Source organism: Taudactylus pleione, unplaced genomic scaffold, assembly GCF_031769625.1.
Source record: "Taudactylus pleione unplaced genomic scaffold, aTauple2 ptg000436l, whole genome shotgun sequence".
NCBI lineage: Eukaryota > Metazoa > Chordata > Amphibia > Anura > Myobatrachidae > Taudactylus > Taudactylus pleione.
The window spans coordinates 10,087,622-10,114,111 of NW_028284838.1; the positions used below are offsets into that span (position 1 = coordinate 10,087,622).

The following is a 26,490-nucleotide window of genomic DNA, read 5'->3' on the forward strand; positions in this document are numbered from 1 at the left end:
TGTGTAATGTGCAGTATAAGTGTACCATATGTGTGTAATGTGCAATGTAACTGCCTGTGTGTAATGTGCAGTATAAGTGTACCGTATGTGTGTAATGTGCAATGTAAGTGCCTGTGTGTAATGTGCAGTATAAGTGTCTGTGTAATGTGCTCTGAGTGTCTGTGTGTGTGTAATGTGCAATGTAAGTGTATGTGTGTAATGTGCAGTATAAGTGTATGTGTGTAATGTGCAGTGTAAATGTCTGTGTGTAATGTGCAGTGTAAATGTCTGTGTGTAATGTGCAGTGTAAGTGCCTGTGTGTAATGTGCAGTATAAGTGTACCGTATGTGTGTAACGTGCAATGTAAGTGCCTGTGTGTAATGTGCAGTATAAGTGTATGTGTGTAATGTGTAATGTAAGTGCCTGTGTGTAATGTGCAGTGTGTGTATGTGTGTAATGTGCAGTATAAGTGTATGTGTGTAATGTGCTCTGAGTGTCTGTGTGTGTGTAATGTGCAGTGTAAGTGTCTGTGTGTAATGTGCAGTATAAGTGTCTGTGTAATGTGCTCTGAGTGTCTGTGTGTGTGTAATGTGCAATGTAAGTGTATGATTGTAATGTGCAGTATAAGTGTATGTGTGTAATGTGCAGTGTAAATGTCTGTGTGTAATGTGCAGTGTAAATGCCTGTGTGTAATGTGCAGTATAAGTGTACCGTATGTGTGTAACGTGCAATGTAAGTGCCTGTGTGTAATGTGCAGTATAAGTGTATGTGTGTAATGTGTAATGTAAGTGCCTGTGTGTAATGTGCAATGTAAGTGCCTGTGTGTAATGTGCAGTGTGTGTAATGTGCAGTATAAGTGTCTGTGTGTAATGTGTAATGTAAGTGCCTGTGTGTAATGTGCAGTGTGTGTATGTGTGTAATGTGCAGTATAAGTGTATGTGTGTAATGTGTAATGTAAGTGCCTGTGTGTAATGTGCAGTATAAGTGTGTGTGTGTGTGTAATGTGCACTGTGTGTAATGTGCAGTGTAAGTGTCTGTAATATGCTCCGAGTGTCTGTGTGCAGAAACCCCCCTTTACAAATCCTGCGTTTGCCCCTGGATGGAGGGGCTGCGGCCGCGACTGGGGGAGGGGCTGATGTCACCGGCGTTAACCTACTAATTGAAGTGATGCAGTGAGCTGCAAGGGAGTTCCCTATAGCTCAATCACACTAATGAAAAGAGGGGAGCTGAGGAAGATAAAATTAAGAGGGAAGTCAATTTGCCACCTTTTTATTATAATTATTATTAACACTAAGAGGACCTGATTTCTGAACAGGTAGCAGCTGAAATTTTAGTTTATTTTTCACTTTTCAAGCTGAACTCCCCACATACCCACCTCCAGTCCTCTACTGCCTACCAGCAAGCCTCCTTGTCCTTCTCCCTGCCCCCCCCATCCAGTCCTCTCCCACCTACCTCCTCACTGCCTAATACCTGCCTCTAGCCCTCTCCTGCCTACCCGCTTGTCTCATCACCTGCCTCTAGTCCACCTTCTGCCCTCGACCACCTACACCCCTGCCTCCCCGTCTGTCTCCACTCCTTTCCCAACTCTCCGCAATTGCCTGTAATTCCTTATGAACAAGTGACCTCTACAGCTGCTGCTGGCACTGGATTGCATAAAAATACATCCCTACTACTGTGGGCACTGTATAAGGGGCACTACTACTGTGGACATTACATTGTGGGCACTACTATTGTGTGGCATCATTTGTATATGGGGTACTACAGTGTGATACACTACACAGATTAAAAAAAGTGTCTTTTTGGCGGACCCTCTTTTGAGTGGTCATGTCCCCTTTTCCAGTGCATGCATAAGTACAACCCAACATTTTCCATACCCCCACTTCAACCACTACGATGAACGATAATGACGAACGACCCGTGGGAACATGCGTCGTCATTATAGTTAATCATTTTGGTGTTAAAAATGGAAAATAAAGTGGACGACTGAACGATATCGTTATCGTTCAGTCGTCCACTTTAATAGCCCAGTGTGTACGCACCTTTGCTATCCCTTGTTTTTGTTGTTGGATAGCTCTTTTCTTGATGCATCTATAAAGAATTATTCTCTCTCTCTCTCTATATATATATATATATATATATGAGCCACATGAGGTCTGGCACTCCTCCTGATTATCAATGCTTTGCTGCGTGCCTTCACAAAAACGGGATAAATTATGTTATATATAAATATATTGTAAGTAAATTTGGACATTAAGAACACAGCGCTGCAGGACTGATACATTGTGTATACTGTTGTTTCTTTAACCACCTAGCTGAAGGAAGGAGGTGTCAGGAGCAGTAGCAGTGATTTGAGAGCGCTCCTATTGAAAACCTTACTACACAGAAATATTCAAAATTTGAAGTGAAGAAGATACACTGCACCTCTTGGAGCGGCTCAGTCGCCGAGTCTCTCGCGCCTTGTGGATGCTAGGTGTATGAGGACACATCTGTATATCCTATTGCAACCCCTTTGCCTATTTTCATCTTGATTTGTTTTATTAGACTGTATTGAAAATGTTGAAAATCCATTGTAGCAATACAAGTCAAACAAAATTATTGGCATGATTTGCATCTGTGTGGTTTTGTATTTGAAAAGAATTCATTGGCATTGAAACCGGACAACCGGAAAATGACAAATATGGGTCCCCTGGGGATTGTTCTGGGACAGTATAAATTTGAAACACACACTGAAAGCATTTAATAATTAATTAGGATACTTTGCATGGAAGGATACATATTAATTTTATATATAGCTGGAAATGAGTTACTTTTATTAATAAAATTATTGGTGTTTAGAACATGATACTATGGTCCATCTGTCATCTGTTTGAAAAATGACAGTTGAGAGCTGATTGGTTGGAGCACCATTTATCATATGCAGCGAGTTTTATCACTTACTGTGAGTGATAAAACTCATTGATAAATGAGGCCCTCAATGTCTCCTACACTTTATGAAATCCATGAAGCAGATTGTGTCTGTCTGTTTGCTCCAAGTTGGCACAAAAACGACTAAATCGATTTTCTTGAAAACTGCATCCTTGTGTAGTGGAAACTCCTAGAAATAATCTGCATTTTGTTTCATCTTGATTAGTCAAGTTAAAGCTGAGCACAATAACAAAATGTATTGACATCATCAATGCAAGAGATGTGTGGCACCATGCGCGCTGCTGGTAAAGGCTGGGAGGAGAGGTGCATTGGGCCCCCATTCACTTGAATAGGATAGGCTACATAGCAGTCTGTGCACTGGGCACACAGTGACATTGGTGTGAATGATGGGTGAAGGCGCTGCTGCCACCAGTATGTATAGCGCTGCTGGTCACGTGGGCCACTCCTGCGACAGGGCCCCTATGCAAAGCAATACAGCTAAAACACCTCAAATAGAAAAAATATTGGCAGAAGCGATATCATCGTTGGCGAAGCTGCGGGCAATAGCTAATATAGCATAAGCCAGGTGCTTGATAAATTTGGCAGGAACGAAGCTTCCATAGGTTTCTATGGGGCTGCATTTCTGAACGAAACCCAGGGGATATCCCAGGATGTTTTCAGGGTATATCCCTCAAATAATATAATTGATAAATAGGCCCCTTAGAGCTGTTAAGTTAAAGGAAGAGCCCTGTCATCCAAGAGGAGATGGCCAACAGACAGCAAGTAATGGGAGAGGATGGAGACTGAAAGAAATAGGTAGATATATAATGTGGGGGCATAGACTATTATGTAGTATGGAACAAACTATGTATAGCAAGGTAGGTGCACTGACCCCATGTTTTGGTTCTAATTCATCATCATGTTTTGGCAAAACCAACCTCATGTGTTTTGGATTTGTATATTTCAAAAATTGATAAAGACAGCTAAAATCATGTAATTTTGGACTGTTTTTGATCCTACTGTATTATTAACCCCAATAGCATTAATTTCTAGTAAATTCACAGCTCAAAATATTGTTCATCAATATTGGCCAAAGGCTGGCTAGCTAAACTAGATCATCAGAGCAGCAGCAAAACACACAGCAGTTGAACATTGCCACACAACAGTGGTAGACAGGATGGCAGCTTAATAAACTATACAACCCCATAGAAACCAAGAATGTTTTCATTAATCAAGAACTAGATCAGAGGCAGTACAGGGAAATGGAGGTGAAGTATGTATGTAGTGGAAGGCAGGTAATGGACAGAAAGATTGATTATTTAGATTATTTAGTTAATTTAATTGTTTGATTGATTGACTAAGACAATTTATGAGGGAGAAGAGGGGGGTGTAGTATGACCAGCAATTCAGCATCTTAATATTTGTTAGTGTAATAGGCTGATGTGGAGTGTGCAGAATTCAATTTTCTTGGCTTCTTGTATCAAACCCTTGTCAGTAATCCTTGACTATTAACACTGTATTCCTTTCTGGCTAAAAATGTGTTGCAAATTAGTAATATATTAGAGCAAAAACCAATACAAATGTATGCCTCTACAAAAAAAAGAATGTCCCAATGCCCCCCCCAAAATACAGCCCAAAATGAAAAGAAAAATTATGCAAGATGGAATTGTCCTTGAGACCTCCCACCAAACCTTATGTTGTATATTAAAAAGGACATGCACAAACCAAGCAGTTCAGCAACAGGGACTGCCACTTTTGTGGCTGAAGAGCTTGGTTTGTCTGTGACCTCACAAAATAATCTATTAATGAGTTTAAGGTAGCTAGCAGTGTTTTTAATTCTCTCTACACTTGGAAGATATTATCATACTCATCCTCATCACTGTTAAAATCATCATCACACAAAATTAGCTCATCACCACTGGAATCCACCATTGAAGTATCTGTATGTTGATGTAATTGGTGGGAAAGGTCTCCCTTGTGGAATTTTAAGTTCATTTTTATGAACATCAGCTTTTCCACGTTTTTATGATGTAGCCTCCTACCCCAAGTGCTCACAAAATACCTGGCTGATTGATTGGTTGCTATGGGCAACAACTCCACTTCTATAAACACGCATTTCAGTAAATATACCCCTTAGACTTTGTGATATTTCTGAATACACAGTTTGTTCTTCAGCCTTAGTGTATTTTTTCTGCACTGATTTGCATTGTTTTATATTAGAGACACCTCTTCTAGACTCTGGGCCTGTTTCAGCCTTGGGAATTGAGTAAGATATAGCCAGTAACTGTGCATCTTGGTAAAAACATGCTGCACTGCAGGTGGGGCAGATGTAAAATGTGCAGAGAGATTTAGATTTGGGAGGGGTCCAAACTGAAATATAATTTGCAGTGTAACAATAAAGTTGTGCAGTATTTGTGGGTTACATGCAAAAGCATCCAGTATTTACCCTAGATGCAAAAAAAAGTAGGTATTTGCACCCCTTGCATTGCAACATGGTTCATCCAGGTTCAAAGTTACAGTACTTGATATATCATACTCTATTCCCAAAGATGAATCAGGCCCTCTGAGTGAGAAGGTGCTGCATCATCATGTGAGGTTACAGAAGAAGATAAATGACTGACAGCAGTTCTAGTACCACCACTCGCAAATAAAAGCCATGGCCTGAGCCTTTACATGCCACTGCGTGTGGTGTATAGCATGGTGGCAATTTTATGTTTTTCTGCAATAAACCTTCCCTTTATTATTTGAGGTGATGTTTTTTCTTTAACATTTTGAAGTAGTGTTTTGATTTCAGATGCCCTGTCTTAAACCCTCTAAGTCCTTGAGCGCCGGCTTTAGTAGATATTGAAGTACTAGTATTATCTTGTCTGGCAGCAGATGCAGCACTAGTACTTGGTTGCTGCTCTTGCTCTTCTATAGACTGATCGTGATCCATATAGACTCACAGCGCATCTGGTAATGGTGGCACTGTACCTACTGAACGTTACTGTTTAACAAAGGCACTGCCTGAACACACACAAGTTTTAAAACAAGAAAAAAAGTTTTTTTCTCTTTTTTAACAAATGACAAGTTCCCACTGCGACACTCAGCGCTTATATTATTGGTGGCACAGCACCTAGTGAACATTATTTTTTAACACAGTGTACTGCCTGAACACATCAAAGCTTTAGAACCAATTTTTTTTATTTATTTTTTTAACAAAATTACACAAGTTTATACTGCAACTCACAGCGCTTAAATTAACAGAGGCATGGTACCTGAACATTATTTTTAACACAACACCTGTTGAACAACAAACGCAAGTTTTTTTCCCCTTTTACACACTGCTCTAACTCAATGCACTTATAGGAATGGTGGCACACTGGCACCTAATGCACGTTATTATTTGACATTTTATTTTAGTTTTTTTAACACAGTGTCTGCACCCGGGGCCGTAACTAGGCTAGTGCGGCCTGTGCCGTGGCACAGGGCACCGCAGGGCAGGGGCGGCGCTGTTTGGGTCGGATAATTTTCTGTTTATTATCATTCTCACTTGTAGCTTCCTCTTCTTTTATCCCCAGCATCTCCTAGCCTCCCCTATCTCTTCCCTATGAGGCCATGCCCCTTTTTCGGGTGCATTATGTCCCTATTTGCAAAATAGGGGGGCGCTAATGCTCTTTCTGGCACAGGGCACCAAAAAGTCTAGTAACGGCTCTGCCTGCACTGAACACAGTGCCTCACAGTGCTGCCACAGCAGTGCTTGCATCCCACAGACCTACACTGACACAGTTCTTAGTGCTGTACCCCACAGCCCTTCACAGTCTGACACAGCTACAGCAGGGTTTGCGCCCAACAGCGCTTCACTGACATAGTTCTTAGTGCTGCACCCCACAGCCCTTCACAGTCTGACACAGCCACAGCAGTAGTGCCATTGTAGTGCTTCAACCCCACAGCTTTTCACTGACACAGTCTTCTTAGTGCTGCAGTCATCCAACAGCTCTTCACAGTCTGCCATAGCAGCGCTTAGCTGCACCCCACAGCCCTTCTATGACACTGACTTAGTGCTGCAGCCCACAGCCCACCCTAACCCTCCGGCGTCCTGTGTGAAATGGTGCCCACGATCACAAGTGAGGAACTTTGAATACAAAACATGAGAGATCCAATACGGGAAGATGGCGTTTTCCCTCGTGTTGGATTCCGAGTCTGATGGGGAAAACTGAGCCTGGAAGTACTCCGATATGCAATGTTCGGTGGGTTCGGTTTTCAGAAAACCGAACATACTCGTCTCTAATTTAAGGTACGGTAACTGTTTGGGTTGTGATACAAACAGGCAACAACGAAAAGGTCGACAATCATTTGGTCGACACCAGACGGTCGACATGGAAGAAGGTCGTCGTGGCAAAAAATAGACAGTACAGAAGGTCGACATGTTCAAAAGGTTGACACGGAAATGGTCAACACGGAAAGTGTCGACACCATTCTTTTTTCTAGCCCTAATCTTTACCCTAAACCTAACTTAACCCTCCCCTTGGAGCCTAAACCTAACCGTCCCTTCAGCAGCCTAACCTTAACCCTCAAGTGCCTAACCCTAACCCGAATGCCCTCCCAAAAAAAACGTGTAGATCATTTAGACATCAACTTTCTATATTGTCTACCTTTTGTCATGTTGACCCTCTAGCGTCTACCAATTATTGTCCACCTTTTCATTGTCAAGCATCCAACCGGCACCCAATTGTTTTGCATGGTGTTTCACACTGCATGAATGTATAACCATTTAAGAAACCCTATTTTGAATATCCAGACTTTAAACAATCCTAAAATAACTTTGCTCGAGGAAGCTTACCAGTATTTTACAAAGTTCTCTCAGGACGTCGATAGCAGAAGAAAAACAATTGAAAAAAGCTTTATTATGAAATAAAGCTCTTTTTTTCATTCAAAAGCTTGAAAATATTGTTATAACCCATTTTAATACTTTTTATTTTCTCTACTAAGAGGAATTGAAAGATCATGCCTGTACCCTTAGTGCCACTACACACGTGTATATATCCGGTATTGTTAACACAGTACTGCTACATACCGGTATTGTTAACACAGACTTGGTGACATTTATTGATAAATTGTAACATAGGTGGTTTCTATAGCTGATATACAAAAGGGATGCAGTCAGGAAGCCGATGGTCGCAATGCCGACCGCCGGCTTCCCGACTGCCAAATCCCGGCAAGTGTCTGATGACAGGCGTCGAGATCCTGACACCTATCATTAGTCCTACGATGGGAGCCCGACACCCGGCTTAACGATCGATGGTAGGCCGGGCGCGGACAGGGGGAGTTAGGTTAGGGTCTCCAGGGGGGGGACTAAGGGTTAGGCACCCCCCGGGAGGTTAGGTTTAGGCTAGAGGCAGGGGGGTTAGGCACCCCCAGGGGGAGGTTAGGGTTAGGCTGCGGGGAAGGGGGGGTTAGGTTTAGGCACTTAGAGGGGGGTTAGGGTTAGGCACTTGGGGGGAGGTAAGGGTTAGGTACCCCTAAGGGAGGGTTGGGGGGGGGGGTTAGTTTAGTAAATAGAAAAATACTCACCTGTTGGCATCTTCACTGCCGTGCTTCTGCTCTCGAGATTTGAACATACTAATCATACTGATTCCTATAGAAAACCATCATGTATAGAATAATGGCAGATGATGCCCATCTAAAATCTATGTTGCCTGGAAAATGCACTTATATAGTTACAGTACAGTAGGATGGGTTTGTAGGTACAGTAGGGTGGATTTATTAACTTCTATATTATTATATTTATCTGGCTATAACACATTTCTTTATCTCTGCAGCTGTTGCTGGAAGCAATCAGAAGCCACAGAAGACGTGTAAGAAACAGTCTGGGGATTAAACCTTTCAACCTGGAGAGTGTGATTTAGCGGTTGGAAATGTTGTGAACTGTGTTTCATCAAGATAGCAAGTCCAAAGCAAACAGCCTCCACTAGTTTACCTAGGTTCAAAAATATTCACAGTCTTTAATCATTGTCAGACACAATGGCCACAATATCACTTACAATCAATTTCAAATTGTACGAAGTAAAAGGCTGAAGAACGAATAAAGAAAGAAACGGAGACCGTTGTAGGCCGTGGCTCTGAACTCTTTACTGTGTCTCATTGGTATCTGCAGCTTTCAGCTGAAAGCTCACAAACTAGACTGCAATCCATTAAGAGGAGACATTTATTCTCTTTACCATACTCTGCATGTTTTGACACTGTAAGACAGTGGTGTCATAAATTAGCCAATTAAGGAACAGCCTCTTAATAGAAAAAATGAGTAACTTCACAGAGGAGAAAGCCAATAATTCTAATAATTGTAATCCTAATGCAGATGTAGTCACCAAAGTTCTGCCCACTATATACTCTCTGATTTTCATTGTGGGGTTCTTCCTAAATGGACTGAATTTATGGATATTCTGCTACATCCCCAGCAGCAGGAGCTTCATTGTCTACCTGAAAAACATTGTGATTGCTGATTTTTTAATGACCCTCACGTTCCCAATGAAAATAATAAGTGATGCAGAACTTGGAAATGGGCAGTTGCGTATCTTTGTCTGCCGGTTTTCTGCAGTTATATTTTATTTAAACATGTATATTGGAATAGTATTTTTGGGTATTCTTGGATTTGATAGGTACTACAAGATTGTGAGACCAATGAATGCCACTTCATTTCAAAGTGTCCATTACAGCAAGGTCATATCGGCAATGGTATGGGCAGTCATGGCTTTTATTTCAATCCCTAATATGATCCTAACCAACCAATACCAAGACGATACAGAAAAACCAAGTTGTGCCAAGCGAAAAAGCACGCTGGGCATCCAGTGGCACAAAGCTTCTAATTATATCTGTATCTGCATATTTGTCATTACTTTCTCCTTGCTTTTAATGTTTTATGTGTCTATTTCAAGGAAAATATACAGATCTCACCAAAAGTTTAGGAGAGGCTCAAATGCTGGGCGAAAGTCCACTCGCAATATATACAGCATATTGATAGTATTCTGCGTCTGCTTTGTTCCATATCACCTATGTCGAATTCCATACACAATAAGTCAGACGGCTATTGGATACACCTGCTATCAAACAACAAATTTGTTTTATTTGAAAGAGGTGACTTTGCTGTTATCATCGGCAAATGTCTGTCTTGATCCTGTCATTTATTTCTTCATGTGCCAACCATTTAGGCATATGCTGTTCAAAAAACTACAAATTAAGTACAGACTCCAAGAAACAGAAAAGACCGTCAGAATGTCATATACATAGTCAGTGTTCTTATACAATGTTTAACATAAAAAAGGAAGCTCAAATCTTAAAATTCAGTGTAAGAGGCACCATACAAGTAGATATAATACATGAATTTTATATTATTTATTGCTTATAATTCATCAGTTGTACATTCTGGAGTCTGACATAAATATTTATCTGTAAGGGTTTCTCCACCTAAAATCATTTCTTACTCCCCCCCCTCCATCAATCTGTTGTATACCCAATGCTGCCCATCCACTAGCAGACTATAGAAACGACAGCACCATTACGACATTGTAATCGTGCTGTTGGTTCTATGTCTGTGATAAGCCTGCACTGAACAAGCAGTCGTTCAGTGCAGGCTCATCAATCATCTGGTAACATGCTGAACCTGACGTTATCGTCAGGTTGACCAGCATGTTTGCCCAATGATTGATGTCGGAAACGACAAGCAGGCGCACGCATTGCTGGTCGTTTCCAACTTTAAAGTGCCTGATTTGCAAGCGATTACATTGCTCTAATAAGGCCCCCATACACCTACGCGATTTGTAGACGTTCACATGATTTTTGACTCGACGTACGTTCAGTCTTGTTGAAATCGTGCATTTTTTCATCCGATGCGCGCTCCCGTGGGTCCTTCAAATCGTATCTTATGATCATATGTGCAGCACATATGTTCTATCGTATCGTGTTCAGATCGTGGCATTTTTTTTTTTTACATGCGATCCATCGTGTGGTAATTCAAGTCATTTCAATGACTGTCTCTATTCCCTAATGAGCGCATGAGGCACAGGATTGATCTTACGACAGATCCTGTGCTAAGTAAAAAAAGAAATGATGACAACGGGACTGCAGGGTAATCCGATGTGAATCGGATGCTGATCGCGTAGGTGTATGGGCCCTAATAGTCTTTCATCAGCCATAAATAAGATATTGTGCAATAGACCCAAAATCACAGTGTGTGTAAAACAAAGACATCCATTATGTCAGATAATGGATCCATGCACGTGGCCATAATCATTATGTGAGGTCATTGCACCCAATGAAGTTGGAAATGATCGAGCTACTTAATGCAAGAGATATACAGCCATGTCACTTCCCATTTTGTCACCCATGTGTGTCGTCCAATTGAACAATGGTTCTGTTGTTTGACTCCAAGTTTTAGTGGCCCATGTGTCGTCACAGTTTGCATTCAACCTTTATCTAACACTGACCAAGATATACTGTAAATGATCTGCATGTCACCAGGGTTTAGGCTATGAACAGTTATACAGTACGTACCATGTTTGAAGGAGTTCAAAGTTTCCAACTCACACAGGCTACCCTGACCACCTATAGTGATTATGTATTATTCAGTGACAGCAAATGGTAATGTAAGACATACTATAATGTGCCACTACAGCCACACTATTATTAATAGCAAAAGGTGTCCAGGGATGTTGAGTGAGCTGGAACCTGAGAACACAAACAAACACGACAATTAGGTTACAGACTGGACCAATAAAAATGACAGCGCCTGCAGCAGAAGAGGACAGCACCAGAATAATAAGATAAGTAAGGCTGGTGAAAACTAATATTAAACCTAAGTACTTGCTGAAGGTGATGGGATAGGAAAGAATGTTTCAAGGTAGAGAAACCTCCTAGCTGACTAGTACTGTTGTATATATTCTGACAACAAAGATTATTCCATCATAACAATGATCTACTGAATGACTTATTTTTAAAGTGGTAAAAGTAAGTCTGCTGTAATATATTTGTGGTGATCAAGTCAGGTGACTCATCCAGCACTGACTTGGGAGGTGGAGCAGACTCTTCAAGAAATAATGTTCTACACCATCCAATGATCATTCTATGTGCCCCGATGATCATTCTATGTGCCCCGATGATCATTCTATGTGCCCCGATGATCATTCTATGTGCCCCTATGATCATTCTATGTGCCCCGATGATCATTCTATGTGCCCCGATGATCATTCTATGTGCCCCGATGATCATTCTATGTGCCATTTACTTTTGATCAAGGATGTTTTTGGCACAGACCCGGTCTCAGAAATTTGTTAGAAGCTAATGTTAAGGTAAAGGGGTAATTTGTGACAGTAACATGTATAGAACACATTATATCATCTCTCTTTAAAAATACAAGGAACTTTCAGAGCCTACAGCAGCTCATAATAGAAGGCAATAGCTTACACTCAATGGAGCATAAGTCATCCCCACTGTAATGGTGCTGAGGTCTGTGGTGATGTAGGCATAGGAAAGTTTACATTCTGTGCTACAATATACATTTTCAGCCTTGTTAGGCCTGTAATAAAGTACATACTTCTGAATGTGTAACATTATCATAAACAATAACATACCTCAGGCACAAGCATATCATTATCTTTTACTTTGTTCAATGGTTTCCACTTCAGTGGTTTAAGGACATTTATGAGATGTGTCCTTAAACCACAGAGCCCTGAATTCTTCCTCTCCACCTACTGTACATCTCCAACCTCATCTCTGTCCATACTCCCTCCTGCCCTCTCCACTTCTACTCCTTCCATGTCTACCTCTAAGTGTTCTCCCCCTATCCTGGAATGTGCTCCCTCACCAAAGCTGACTTTTTCCACTCTCCGAAGCTTTAAACGTTCCCTTAAGACACACCTGTTCACTATAGCCTACCAGCCCTCTTCTTAACTCCTCTCTCACTTCATCCTCCTACTCACATTGTGTCTTTCCTAGGTCTCCCTCCAACTGTTCATCCCATCCTTGTAGAATGTAAGCTCCCTGGAACTGCCCTCTTCTCACTTAGAAGTCTATGTACTAAGCAGTGATAAGTGACAGAGTGAAAAGTGATGTCTGTGATAAGTGTCAGCCAATCAGCTCCCAACTGTAATTTTTCAAAAACAGCTGTGAGATGACAGTTGGAAGCTGATTGGCTAGCACTTATCACAGACTTATCACTTTTCACTCTGTCACTTATCACTGCTTAGTACATAGACCCCTTATTCTTCCCTTGCACTTTATCACCAGAGCTTTTTGTCTTATGTCTGCTCACCCATATGTTGGGTACAAGATCAGGATAATTGAGAGCTCTGTCTGCCTTCTCCTGTGACTCACCACTGCCTCCTGACTATGGGCCATATTCAATTTGGAGCGAAAAGTCAGTTTCGGCAATACTTTTTCGCCGATGACGTAATTTTCACCGATTTAATTTATCCCCGTATACAATTTCAGCGTCTTTTCGTCAGCGCGATAAAGCAATGCAATGTAATAGGTGAAATAGTTTTGCCTATGAATATCCGGCGGGAAAAAAGTGCAGAATCAGGGTTTTGAGGTGCAAAATTGCGGCAACCGCCTAAACCCTTTTTACAACTACTTGACACTAATTGCGTCAAAAAAACGCAAAACCCCCCCCCACAAAATACACCCCAAAAAAGCACTCTGAAAAAATGGGAGAAAAAAAAAATCAAAGTGGGGGTACAAAATAAAAAACTAGAAAAATAGCCTTTGGGGGGTCTGGAAGTATGGGGGAGGTGTATTTTTGATTGCAGGTCTTTGCTGAAGGTGCGTTTTTGCCGCTTTTTAATGCTTTACTTTAGCAACTTTAAAATATGCTTGCACCCATTTTCATGTACCCCAAATTTGATGGAAATACTTATTTTCCCCCAAAAAAGTAGCAAAATGCTATTCTTCACCACTTGCTGGAAGATGCAAAATAGCGCCTATTGAGACCATTTAAAAAATACCACATAAATTCACCAGGGCTAATCGGGAGTACCCATAGTGATCCCCCATGTCAGAGCATCTATTGGGTGGTGTCAGGCTGATTTCTCTAAAACTCGCAGAACTTTTCGCCGATTTCAGTTTTGCCGGGTCCCATTTTTGCCGATTCCAAATTGAATACGGGGATAAGCGGAGACGATCATGATACTTTTTCGCACCCAAAACCCGCGATGACGGTGAAAAGTCCGGCAACGGACTTTTCACTCCAAATTGAATACGGGCCTATAGCTACAGCGAGTTGACCTACCCTTTCCCTGTACTTGTCACTACCTATTTATGGTGTTACTGCAATGCTTGTATTTATGCTTCCAACTCACTGTTGGGCTTTGTATATATGCGCTCTTTTTATGTATACAGTACATCCTGTACGGTTAGGAGGGCCTGATTCAGAACCGCTCGCTGTTTGCGAGCGAACGCTCTGATAGAGGGCGGGGAGTATTTTATTATTTTTATTCCTGTCCGCTCGCTAAGCTGTGGATGCCCACCCACAGCTAGTGCGAGCGGGCAGGAGATGGTCGCGATTATCGCGACCATCGGCATTGCGAGGAAACCCTAAGGTAGGGTCTCAGCACTCGCAATGCCGAGTGGACTTCCAGCTTAATAGAGCCAGAAGTCCACTACTGACATCACGAGTGATGTCAGTAGAGATGCCCACAAACGGCAGGCATTCCTTCGGGAACGCCCACGTTTGTTCAGCCACCCCCCCCCTCCCGCGTAAAAAACGGGGTGAGCTGTCGATCAACATCAACAACCGCCCCGTTTTGCTGTGAGCCCTGGAGCAAGTGAAGGTCTCACGCGCAACGGGGCTCGCGCACATGCGTTGCGCATGCCACGCGTGCGCACTGGGTCAGCATCGACCCGCTTGCGAGCGGGTCTGAATCGGGCCCTGAGTATAGCTTGTGGCATCTAACAAATAAATATTAATATTGCATAATAAATGTGTTTTACAAGTAACTGTAGAATCTTCTGTCATTTTTCAAGTATAGTTTTCACTATCCTCAGTAACAGGGATTGCTAATGAACTGACCTATCAATGGGCCTATTTCAGAGTTGTACCTTATGGCGATATTTTCGCAGTTGAGCGATAAACAGCAATCTGCGCCTGCATCTAAGTCGCATGGTACATACACCAAATTACATTACCGTAGTCGCTTGCAGCGACAATTTACTTGCAATATAATTGAAAAGGCAGGGAGCGTTTGAGGAAGGTAACAAGGAATGGCAGCAAAGAACGCAGGCATGTCACGACCGTTTCGGGAGCATGGCACAGCCTGCAACTGCGATCCCGTACGCAATGGATATTGTGGTTTTGCTCTGCAATGGGCATCTAGCAAGTCACACCTGTAGTCTGTTCTCCTATATTGCTATCCATAACCCAAACTCTCTTTGTGCATACAACCAGTAACAAACAGCAACATCTACTCCATAATGTGTGCGCCAGCAATAAGTTATAAAGACATCTCTTTATAATATAAATGTGGCCCTATTGTGTTTTCAACAAGACCATCTGCTACATTTTGTACAGGGTAATTTAAGGGTAAATGTAAAAAACAAAAGAAAACTAAACATCCTGAAGAACATAATAGATTTTATAGCACCTACTCTGTCGCAAGGAACATTTTTGGTTATGCAGTTTTACATGTATTTCTGCCTTTAGATATCTTTGTGAAAAGAGACCAGGTCCAGGAAAAACACAGCTGTGGAAGAACACAAACTGGGTTGATCTAATGTAAGATGAGAATAACTAGCGGTCACGGTTTCATGCTTCTGGTTAAATTACAAGACCTCACATAACAAAGACAAATAAGTTAAACGCTGGTGGCAGTTATATGAACGGCAAATCTTTATCTCTGAACAAAACTAGGTTAGGGATCACATTTAAATCACTGCTATATATGTTATTTGTCTCTATGTGTAATAGAAATGCTGTTTATTTTCTTATGAGTTTAGTGCAGGACCACACACATACTGTAGATTAACAACAGCCACATACAAAAATGAGCTAACTAAACTTTACTTATTCACACCTGAACCTGTTGAGTATGTTTGCACTGTCACAATATGGCTGATCCACAGCCAATCAGATATCTGCATAATTATATAATATAATAATAATTTTATGTTCTGAGTAACCTTGCCAAGCAGAATTATGCCCAGAGCTGTGAGCAATTTAGAAGTACTGTTAAAACAATGATAATATATGTGTATTATGTATAGCTTAATATTACAATCCCTTAAAACAAGTTAAATTGCTCTTGACAAAATACATAGATACTATATTCTTTGTGTTTATGCTTTATTCACATTTACTGTATTTTGCAATTGTGAAGATTTAAGGGTCATGTTATTGTTAGTCCCATACTTCCATATACTAATTCCACTTCACCGTGTTTTCCATACCAATAATGTATGTGAACCACGGTTCATTTTCTATGGTAGCTGTCTTAACCCAGTTTTGTTCTACTGGAACGGAAACAAATACATTATATCAGATAATCTATATAAAAGGAAATAATACATGGGAACGGTGGGCATTAATGCAAACCAACATTTTAAATATGTAATCTATGAAATGTGCTTTTTTTTGGTACAACGACATATTTATAATATACTGGGGGTGATTCAATAGTTTTATTGTGCTCGATCTCCCGTCTAAAGTGATGGGAGATAGGAAAGCGATATTCAATTGTTTTTAGACGCCCATGCCTTTTTGCGCATGTCGCACCCAAATAGACCGGGTTTAGCCACGTAAAATGGTTAAACCCGTCTAAAATAATGGTTAGCACACCCAAGCCGCAGTTTGGGCACGCAAAACCAGGACTTTTCTCACAGTTCTGCTCGCCACCTCAGGAGGGTGTGAGCAGAAATGTGTCCATAACATTGCATTCGTGCCCGAACGGAGCAACAATTAAAAACTCCGTTGGGCGCCCATTAGTGGCAGCTGCGGGTGAAAACAATTTAATCGCCCCCATTATGTAAAGAAATGTATATGTATACTGTAGGTTTGTAAATATAAAATGTTTCTGTATAAAGTAAAATATCACCTTCTGCAAATTGCTTTTAAAGCAAAAGGATACAAAATATTGTAATATCTGTAAAATTGATGACTTTATGTATTAAATAATTATGCAATATGGAGACAAAATGTGTCCACTCCATTTTTAATTAATGTGTAATCTTTGCTTGAAATGGAGTTACTGTTACTTAATGGTGTTTGGCCTAACATAAATTAAACACACTTATAGTGGCACTTATTTACTAATTACTAACTTACAAAGAGTGAAAACTAAGCAGGTTTTTTTACTCTTGCACTTTTCGGGCATACTTCATATACATAGGCACGCATATACATCACGTATATATATATTCATCGCCATGGGGCGCAATCTCAGCAGATCCTAATCTGCCCCTCCCTTCCTCTGTATCAGGACAGGGAATGGGTTATGACATCATAGCTCGGTGACTCTCTTCCAGCATATTGACAACATGGAGGATCAGCAGCTCCAGGGGTAGCCGGGCGCGGCTTCAAAAATGGGGATGTGGCCTAATTACCATAGGACACACCCCCTAAATTATGTTATTTGGGGTGGAGCCCGCTTGGCACGCCTCCCGTGTAACATCAAGCTGGGGGCGAGCCCAGCAGTCCGTCATTAGCTGGGCTTCTCCCAGTCCTCTCCCTTCACTGAATGGATGCCACGTGCATGCGTGCAGCATCCAATCAGTTACTCCAGGGTCTGGCACCACCACGGCGGTGGGGGTGCCCAACCTCCAGACAAGACCACCCGTGGGTACTTCGGCCCACGGGTGGAACAGCGGGACAGTGCTGTCCCGCTGAAATCGGGATGTTGTGAGGGGTGCGCCCTCTATGGGGTGGTGCACCTGTTTGACTGCACTGGTTGAACATGCCTCGAGCCGGCCCTGATGTAAGGCATAGTGTGGTTATTTTGTGGGCAAAACAATTAACACCAAGGGACTTATGCATTTTTTATTGCATGTGTCTGTGAAGTGTATCTTCACCACACCTGCTCTAGGAACAAAAGTACACAAGTACAGAGTCATACCCAATTCAGTCACATCTCCACCTGAGGCTGATGAAGCATAACAGGACTCTAATGGGGCAGTTATAGGCAAAGTTTGGAGCTAGCGTGTGAATGCAACTGCGGTCTCTGCAGAGTTGAACGTAGAGGTAAATATGCCTGTTTAGATGGATCTTTTTGCACAAGAGATCGTTCTGGTGTGAGTATGCACAGATGATGATGGTTACTTCACCAAGCCATATTCTCTTAACACTAAGGAGAACGGAAGCCCAAAAATAACCTGGATGTTACAGATTCTGACCAATATATATAACACTCTGACCTACTTTGAAATAAGAATATGATTATTTATTTCATCTGTGTCTGCAGCTTCAAGTATGATTTATATTAGCTGCTGTTACATGAGTAATGAGCTCATTAATCAGCTGCCGTTCTCCTTCAACCCTGTACAGTAGGTGGGAGGTAGTTTAGACATTAGAAAACCGTTAAGATAATAACTTTTAAATTTGGCAAGATTAATGTAAATGATAAACAGAATTATTAGTATATAACATACCAGTAGGAGTAAGTATGTATGTGCGAGTGTAGAGCTACTTATCTGTGTAGATCAGTAGTGTACGTATATACTAAGGCACACACAGGAATGTGAAAGACTTTCTGCTAGATATTTACCTCCCTGCCCACATCCACTTTAAGATGCGGATTCTAACCTGAACTGTACCAAATGCTCCATCAGATTACTACAGTAACCCAGGCTTCAGATACAAAAAAGTGGGGAAACTCTTGCGTGGGTATCAGGTTATGTACAATCATTTACCATTGATGCAAAACATCCACTATAAGGGGTAGGACATACTGCACGTGTACACATTGATATTTATGGATCAGTGCATAGTTTTGCAGTTATCTGACATATTTAAAAAATATATAGTTATTTGGTCCTTTCTGGCTGATCTGCAATTTTATATAATTTATCTGCACACTATAGGAGTAGATGTACTAAGGCTTGGAGAGAGATAAAATGGAGAGAAAGTACCAACCAATCAGGACCTGTCATTTTTCAAACACAGCCTGTAACATGACAGTTAGGAGCTGATTGGTACTCTATCTCCATGGCTTAGTACATCTACTCCTAAAGGTTCAGTCTGCATGAGATATACAGTAGTAACAGACGATGTGCCTGATGCAGAGTTGTACACTATTTACTGCGGTGACGAAACAAAATAATGCTAATGCCACAGGAGGCATCTAAAGGCTACAGACGCCCACTGCCGGCATTGCAGCATTTGGCTATCTGAGTAGACCTAAGCTTACTCAAAAAGACTGCCAGAACTCCTCTGACAGGGCCAGGAAATCTGCATCGGAAAACGCAGACCCTGGCCTCGACGTAAAGCCCCATTTTGTAAAATCGTGGGTGGTGACCCACAGCTATACGAGCGTCCAGGAGGACGCTCCATAATTATGGAGGGCGGCCCTCATTCAGATCGTGCGCTCTGCTCAGAGCGTACGGCTCTGAATGAGGGCCTTAGTCCAAAATACACAAGTTCTCACAAAAGTGCTTTAAACATTTGTGTCTGTCTCATATGTGGGCATGTAATGTAATATCGTGGGTGCGTTGCAGAACTAGTTTCAGACTCAGACACCTAATGGCGCACATTGAAAGCCATACTTTAATGGAGATTCTGCACCTAGCATGGGGCTGGTGCAAGTCCCGATGGTACTTCAGATCAGTGTCGTAACTACTGCCCCAGCAGAACCCGCGGTGGCTTGGAGGCGCTGGGTAGCTTGGGGGCGACGGGGGCAGTAGTTACGCCACTCAGTGGCGGAACTCCCGTAACTACGGAGGGTGCAGGGGGTGTGGTCACACCCCCTGCACCCTCCATCTGCCGGGCGCCTGCTGAGTATGTTACCAGCGGGCACCCGGGTAATATTCAAACCGCCGGTGGCAGCCGGAGTATGGAGCTCCCTCCATCTTCCGGGTCCCGTAGGGCACTATGGGAGTGATGCCATGACGTCGCTCCTATAGTGCCGAGGAGCGGACGCCGGGGACGGAGCTCAGGAATGAGCTCCGTCTTCCGGGTCCCGCAGAGCACTATGGGAGTGACGTAATGACGTCACTCCCATAGTGCCGAGGAGCGGACGCCGGGGATGGACGGCAGCAGCACTGGAGCGGGGATAAAGTTAAGTGTTTTTCTTTTTGTGTGTGTTTGTGTGCGTGGGGGGGGGGAGCAACTACAGGGGGCTCACTACTGGGGGCAACTACAGGGGCTCACTACTGGGGGCAACTACAGCAGGCTCACTATTGGGATCAACTAGGTGCAACTACAGGGGGCTCAGTAAAGGGGGCAACTACTGGGCACAATTACAGGGGGCACTACTAAAATGGGCACAACTACAGGGGGCACTACTAGAAGGGGCACATCTACAGGGGGCACAAATACAAGGGGCACTACATATGGGTACAACTACAGGGGGCACTACTTTAATGGGCACAACTACAGGGGGCCCTGTATAATGGGCACTACTGCAGGGGACATTGCATAAGGGGCACTAGAATAGGGGGCATTGCATTTTGGGGCGCAGCTACAGGGGGCACTGTATAAGGGGCACTAACTTGATACACACAGTTTACAGGTTATAAACTATGTTCCCAATAATCTGGTTCTACACGGACATAAAAACTGTGCAACCTGTCTTGAGCTGAGGCGACAGACTGGCAGGAGCAGAGAGGAGGGTTGGTGAAGTAGATCTGTCAGGGTGGGATGTAATGAGCATTACTGTTTGGCATAATGTGTATTTGGCATTACTGTGTGCACAATGTGCTAATAGGGGCATTACTGTGTGGCATAATGTGTAAGGGGCATTACTGTGTGGCATAATGTGTTGTATGTGGCATTACTGTGTGGCATAATGTGTTGTATGTGGCATTACAGCATGGCATAAATTTGTTATAAGGGCTTTACTGTATGCCATTATGTGTTATACATGGCATTATTGTGTGGCATGTGTAAGGGGCATTGCTGTGTGGCATAATGTGTTGTAAAGGGCATTCCGGTGTGGCATAATGTATTGTAAGGGGCATTCTGGTGTGGCACACTGTGTTATAAGTGGCATTACTTAGTATGTCATAATGTGTAAGGCATGTTGCTGTATCATGTAACCACACACCTTAAACATCGTCTTTGGGTGTGGTTGATCTTTGGGCAGGAGGGGGGGGCGAGGGTTTTGGCGCCTGAAACTTTTTTGGCATGGGGGAGCAAAATTTATAGTTACGCCACTGCTTCAGATAACTGCGACTGAAGTCGCTCAAAGTGGGCGTTCCAGCCCTTCTCCGCACTCAGGCGCACGGCTGTATACCAGAGATGATACTAGCATTAGCATAAAGTCGCAGACTTGACTACAGCAAAAGACGGTAAAGTGGTATCAACAGCATATGACTCAGAATCAGTCCCAGTGTGTGAAAAGCAGCCTATCCATGCGTGGTATGTAAAGCAGGCTCAGTGCTGTAATATCATACATACAGTAAAGATCAATTAAAGAACAATGGCAAGAAAATAAAGCATTAACTGAAACACACTAAATATTGCAGCGCAGAAAAGATCCACTAGATGGTGCAAATAAGCATCTGAAACTCTAGAGGTTTCTCATATGTGTGTGCTGTTTATAATCTTCATTTTAAAACAACAATTAATAAAACCTATATATTCATGTAGTTTGTAAGTACTTAAAGGGACTTTAACAATATTTTTTCTGTTTTCCATTTGTATCTATCTGATGTAAACATTAAAAGGAGAAATAAATATTCTTGTACTAGATTAGGACCTTACCTTCTAATAAGGGCACTCTGAGAGCTCACCACTAGATGACATTGGTTAAATTCTCTTTATAATCCTTTGAAAAATCTTACGGAGGTATGTTCTTTCACTCACAATATAATTGCTTGTGATAACCGCTTACTGGCATGGGATATGTGTGATGTCATTTGGAGGAGGTGTTTTACAATTACTGGAGGAGTGGCCAAACCTATGGAAAAGAAATCAGCCAAATAAAGTAGTTGGCATACTTACTATAGCATGCATGGATAAATATCCATATAGGACCAATGATTTCCAACAGTCCCAATTTGTGAACCTTGAAAGGAGATAAATTGACACAAAAGAATGTAAAAAAAAAGTAAGTAAAAATAACTGGTTAGCCCACAAGTTGGCAATTTTGGGTGGATCAGGGTTGGGTTTGGTCAGATAAGGGGCAGGGTTATTTTCTCCTGAAGTTTTACGTCTGTGTGATCACTATGCAATATCTCCTACACCAGTGGTTGCCAAACTTTTTTGAATGATGGCGCCCTAGAGTATCAGCATTGTTTTCACGGCACTCCTAAGTTTAACTCTGTTATGGAGAAATTCCAAAAAAATTCTAGTAAAATAGAAAAGTGTAGTAAATTGTGCTTACCTGTCATCCTTAGGCTCAGTTATGTGGTGGTGGACAGATTGGCACTTCTGTTGTCCACATATTTACATTACATAGACCATAAATAATTTGATTTGGTGCTGGACCACCAACCTGAGACATCCCTGCAAGGGGTCCCAAGGCACCCCAGGGTGCCACGGCGCATAGTTTGGGAACCATTGCCCTACACTACAGAAAAATCATGAAGCACAGGAATGGGGAAGATCTTTCCCAAACTGTTTTCCATACAGGGGCGCATTGGCCATAGACTTCACCAAGACTTTCCCCGGTGGGACGGACCATGAAATGTTTTTTTTAAAAAAACTGAAAAAGACAACAGGGTCCCAGCCAGCTGATAAGGAGGCGGCCTGGCCTCAGCTCATGTTCACTGAGCTGGAGAGAGGCCCCGCCTCCAATCAGTTCAGCAGCCTCTCAATGGTGTGGCTGTCTGAGACTGATGGCCCGGCAGTCCCACCCGACCGCGCCTCACCACCTCAGTTCCTTTCTCCCAGATCCCAGCAGCAGCCGGAGCTGAGGTGCTGCTGCTCTGGAGGCTGCTGTGGCTTTGGACGCTGCTCCAGTGAGTGTGCGAGGGCCAGGCATGCTGGGCATGGAACAACCCCAGGTAAGTGCTCCCATCCCTGTGTCTCCCCCTTATTCATCCCAGTGTCCCTCAAACCCCCACCATCTCACTGCCCCCTCCCCATCCCAGTATCTCCCCCTTCCCTCCACAACCAGCCCCCTTCTCACTGCCCCACCTCTTAAAACCCCCCAGCCAGCCCAATAACAGTGCCTACCCCATTGAGCCCAGTGTTTCCCCTTCCCATCCAGCTCAGGCATTCTGACCACTGGAATCTTCGCGGTCGGTATTATGACCACATCCCGAGCCACTGCTAAAATTAGAAGAAAAGACTGGGGGACAATAATCTTCAATAAAACACCAATTCTAGAAACCATATTATTGATACAAATGGTACCAAATTAGCAACTATATTTTATTAATATAAAATTGTTAGATCAGAAAAACTCACATTTTGCCCTGCCCCAAAACTTCTGTTACTATGTATTATCTGGTTGAACACCTATTGCATGGTGATGACGTTGGCTTCATTCCCAGGCAATCAGGCGGCTTTCGGACCATGTGATCTCCTGCATGAATAGTGAATACCGACACTACCTGTCCAGGAAGAATCAATTTCTTCAGAGGGTCCCCATTGCAGAGAATCCACAAAAAGGTAAGGTGTATTTTTATTTAGTACACACAAAATTTAGTATATATATATATATATATATATATTGTGACACAGTTAGGTTAGGGGGTCTCTCTCCTGGGTAGAGGACTCCTTCCTTACACACACACACAGCAGCAGGGAAGCAGCACGCCAGTCTGGATGCAAGTACAAGCTGGTCGGCGCCAGTCTTTATTGTACAATGTCAGAAACAAACATAAAGAAAACATAAACATAAATCCTAGCCCTGTCGGGGCACTAACTTCACAGGTAGTTCCCTCACTACCAGAACCTGGCAGGGCCTAATGCCCTCACCAGCAACAAGGGCACAGCACAACACTTACAGTTAGGTTTTCAAGTGTCTCTGAGCAAACTCCCTGTCTGCTCTCCCAGGTGAGACAATCAGCCCTCAACACACTAGGCTTATATTGGCCACTCTCAGGTGGAAACCCTAACAAGCCTGTTACCAGGCTAAGAGAACCAAAACCTGGAGTGGCCGTGGGTGGAGCCCTCCCTCTCCTCTCACCCACAACCCCCAGGTCCCAAACCGGCTTTTCAAAAAGCCGAGACTCAAGCCTGCTACACTGCAGACTTTCTCCTGGGGGTTTAAAACACATATGACAGGAATCTGGGACAAATGTACCTGCCACAGACCACTTTACCAATGATCCTATCACATATCCCCCCCCTTTGTTTCGACCTGTGGGGCGGAACAACTGAAGCCCCCAAACAATGAACGCATGACAACGCGTCAGCATTGGCCAGCTGGCTTCCTGGCCTGTGTTCCACTGAAAATTTAAAAGTTTGTAACGCCAAGAACCATCTTGTAATTCTCGCATTACTGTCTTTATTTTCGGACATCCACTTCAAAGGGGCATGGTCAGTGATCAATTTGAACTTTCTTCCAACCAAGTAGTACCTGAGAGCCTCTAACGCCCACTTTATGGCCAACGCCTCCTTCTCCACTGTGGCATAGTTTCTCTCATGTACATTCAACTTTCTGCTTAGATAGAAAATAGGGTGTTCCTCACCCTCCTTGTTCTGGGACAGGACCGCTCCTATACCTACTTCTGATGCATCGGTTTGTACTATAAATTCCCTGTCAAAATTAGGAGTCATCAGGACTGGTTGGGAACACAACGCTACTTTCAACTCCTGAAAATCTTTCTCCGCCTCAGGACTCCATTCTACCATGACTTTTTGTTTGCCTCTGGTCAGGTCAGTCAGTGGGACTGCCATGGTGGCAAAGTTGGGTATAAACCTCCTGTAGTACCCCGTAATTCCCAAGAAGGCTCTCACCTGCTTCTTTTTCAGAGGCCGTGGCCAGTTTTGTATGGCATCAACTTTATTGAGCTGAGGCTTTATCAGGCCTCTGCCAATGGTGTATCCCAGATATTTTACTTCCTCCATGCCTAGACAACACTTTTTTGGGTTGGCTGTCAAACCTGCCTTATAGATGGAGTCCAAAACTGCTTGTACCCTGGGTAAGTGAGACTGCCATTCAGGACTATGAATGACCACGTCATCCAGATAAGCAGCCGCATACCGTCTATGGGGCCTGTCCATCATTCTTTGGAAGGTAGCAGGTGCCCCATGTAGCCCGAAGGGCAACATCTTGTACTGAAACAAGCCCTCTGGCGCTGAAAAAGCTGTCTTTTGTTTGGCGCTCTCGGTTAACGGTACTTGCCAATACCCTTTGGTTAGGTCAAGAGTGGTTAAATACCTTGCCGTCCCTAGTCTCTCAATCAACTCATCCACTCTTGGCATCGGGTAGGCATCGAATTTTGAAACACTGTTCAACTTTCGGAAGTCATTGCAGAAACGCACACTCCAGTCAGGCTTTGGAATCAACACAATGGGACTTGACCATTCACTATGTGATTCTTCAATAACCCCTAACTGTAGCATATTTTTAATTTCTTTCGACACCGATTCTCTTTGTGCTTCTGGCAACCTATAGGGCTTTAGATTAACTTTAACCCCTGGGTCAGTGATGATGTCATGTTTAATGACCGAGGTTTTCCCAGGTACGTCAGAGAACAGCACCCTATTTCTGATCAGAAACTCCTTGACCTCTTGTTGTTGAATTGCCGACAGGGTTTTTGCCACTGTCACTTCGGGAACTAAGGGCCCTGGATTTACTGGAGGGGCTCGGACGGCCGACAGTGCCGTTCTATCTTTCCAGGGCTTTAACAGATTTATATAGTATATCTGTTCCGGCTTTCTTTTCCCTGGCTGGTAAACTTTGTAATTGACCTGCCCCACTCTTTCTAAGATTTCAAAGGGCCCTTGCCATTTAGCCAAAAGTTTATTTTCCACAGTGGGAACCAATACTAACACTCTGTCCCCAGGAGCAAAGCTGCGTAACTGAGCATTGCGGTTGTATACCCTCTGCTGTGCCTGTTGAGCCTGTTCCAGGTGCTCTCTCACTATCGGCACTACCGCAGCAATTCTCTCCTGCATTTGAGAAACATACTCAATCACCGTTTTGTAAGGACTAGACTGCCCCTCCCATGTCTCTTTGGCAATGTCTAGTAACCCCCTTGGGTGTCTCCCATACAACAAGTCGAAGGGTGAAAACCCGGTGGAGGACTGGGGAACTTCTCTTATGGCCAACAATAAATACGGCAATAAGTAATCCCAATCCCTACCATCCTTGTCGACCACTTTCCTAAGCATGTGTTTTAACGTCTTGTTAAACCTCTCGACCAGCCCATCGATTTGGGGGTGATAAACCGAAGTTCTTAACTGTTCAATTTTGAACAGGCGACATAACTCTTTCATGACTTTTGACATAAACGGTGTACCCTGGTCAGTTAGTATCTCCTTGGGTATACCCAGCCTGCTAAAGACATGAACTAGCTCTCTGGCAATGGTCTTGG

At 43.0% G+C, this 26,490-nt stretch overlaps 2 protein-coding genes across 2 annotated transcripts in view; one reads left to right on the forward strand and one right to left on the reverse strand.

Annotated features, from left to right (window-relative positions):
* Positions 1 to 26,490, reverse strand: part of MED12L (mediator complex subunit 12L) — a 709,720-nt gene that overhangs the window by 475,994 nt on the left and 207,236 nt on the right. The gene's annotated exons all lie outside the window — the stretch shown is intronic.
* Positions 9,163 to 10,149, forward strand: P2RY14 (purinergic receptor P2Y14). Its single transcript, XM_088447705.1, has one exon. It carries the CDS (start codon positions 9,163 to 9,165, stop codon positions 10,147 to 10,149), a length of 987 nt encoding a protein of 328 aa, XP_088303831.1.

What these genes read in the sequence shown, in the direction of transcription:
- P2RY14 (XM_088447705.1), top strand. Translation starts at nt 9,163, where the DNA reads ATGAGTAACTTCACAGAGGAGAAAGCCAATAATTCTAATAATTGTAAT.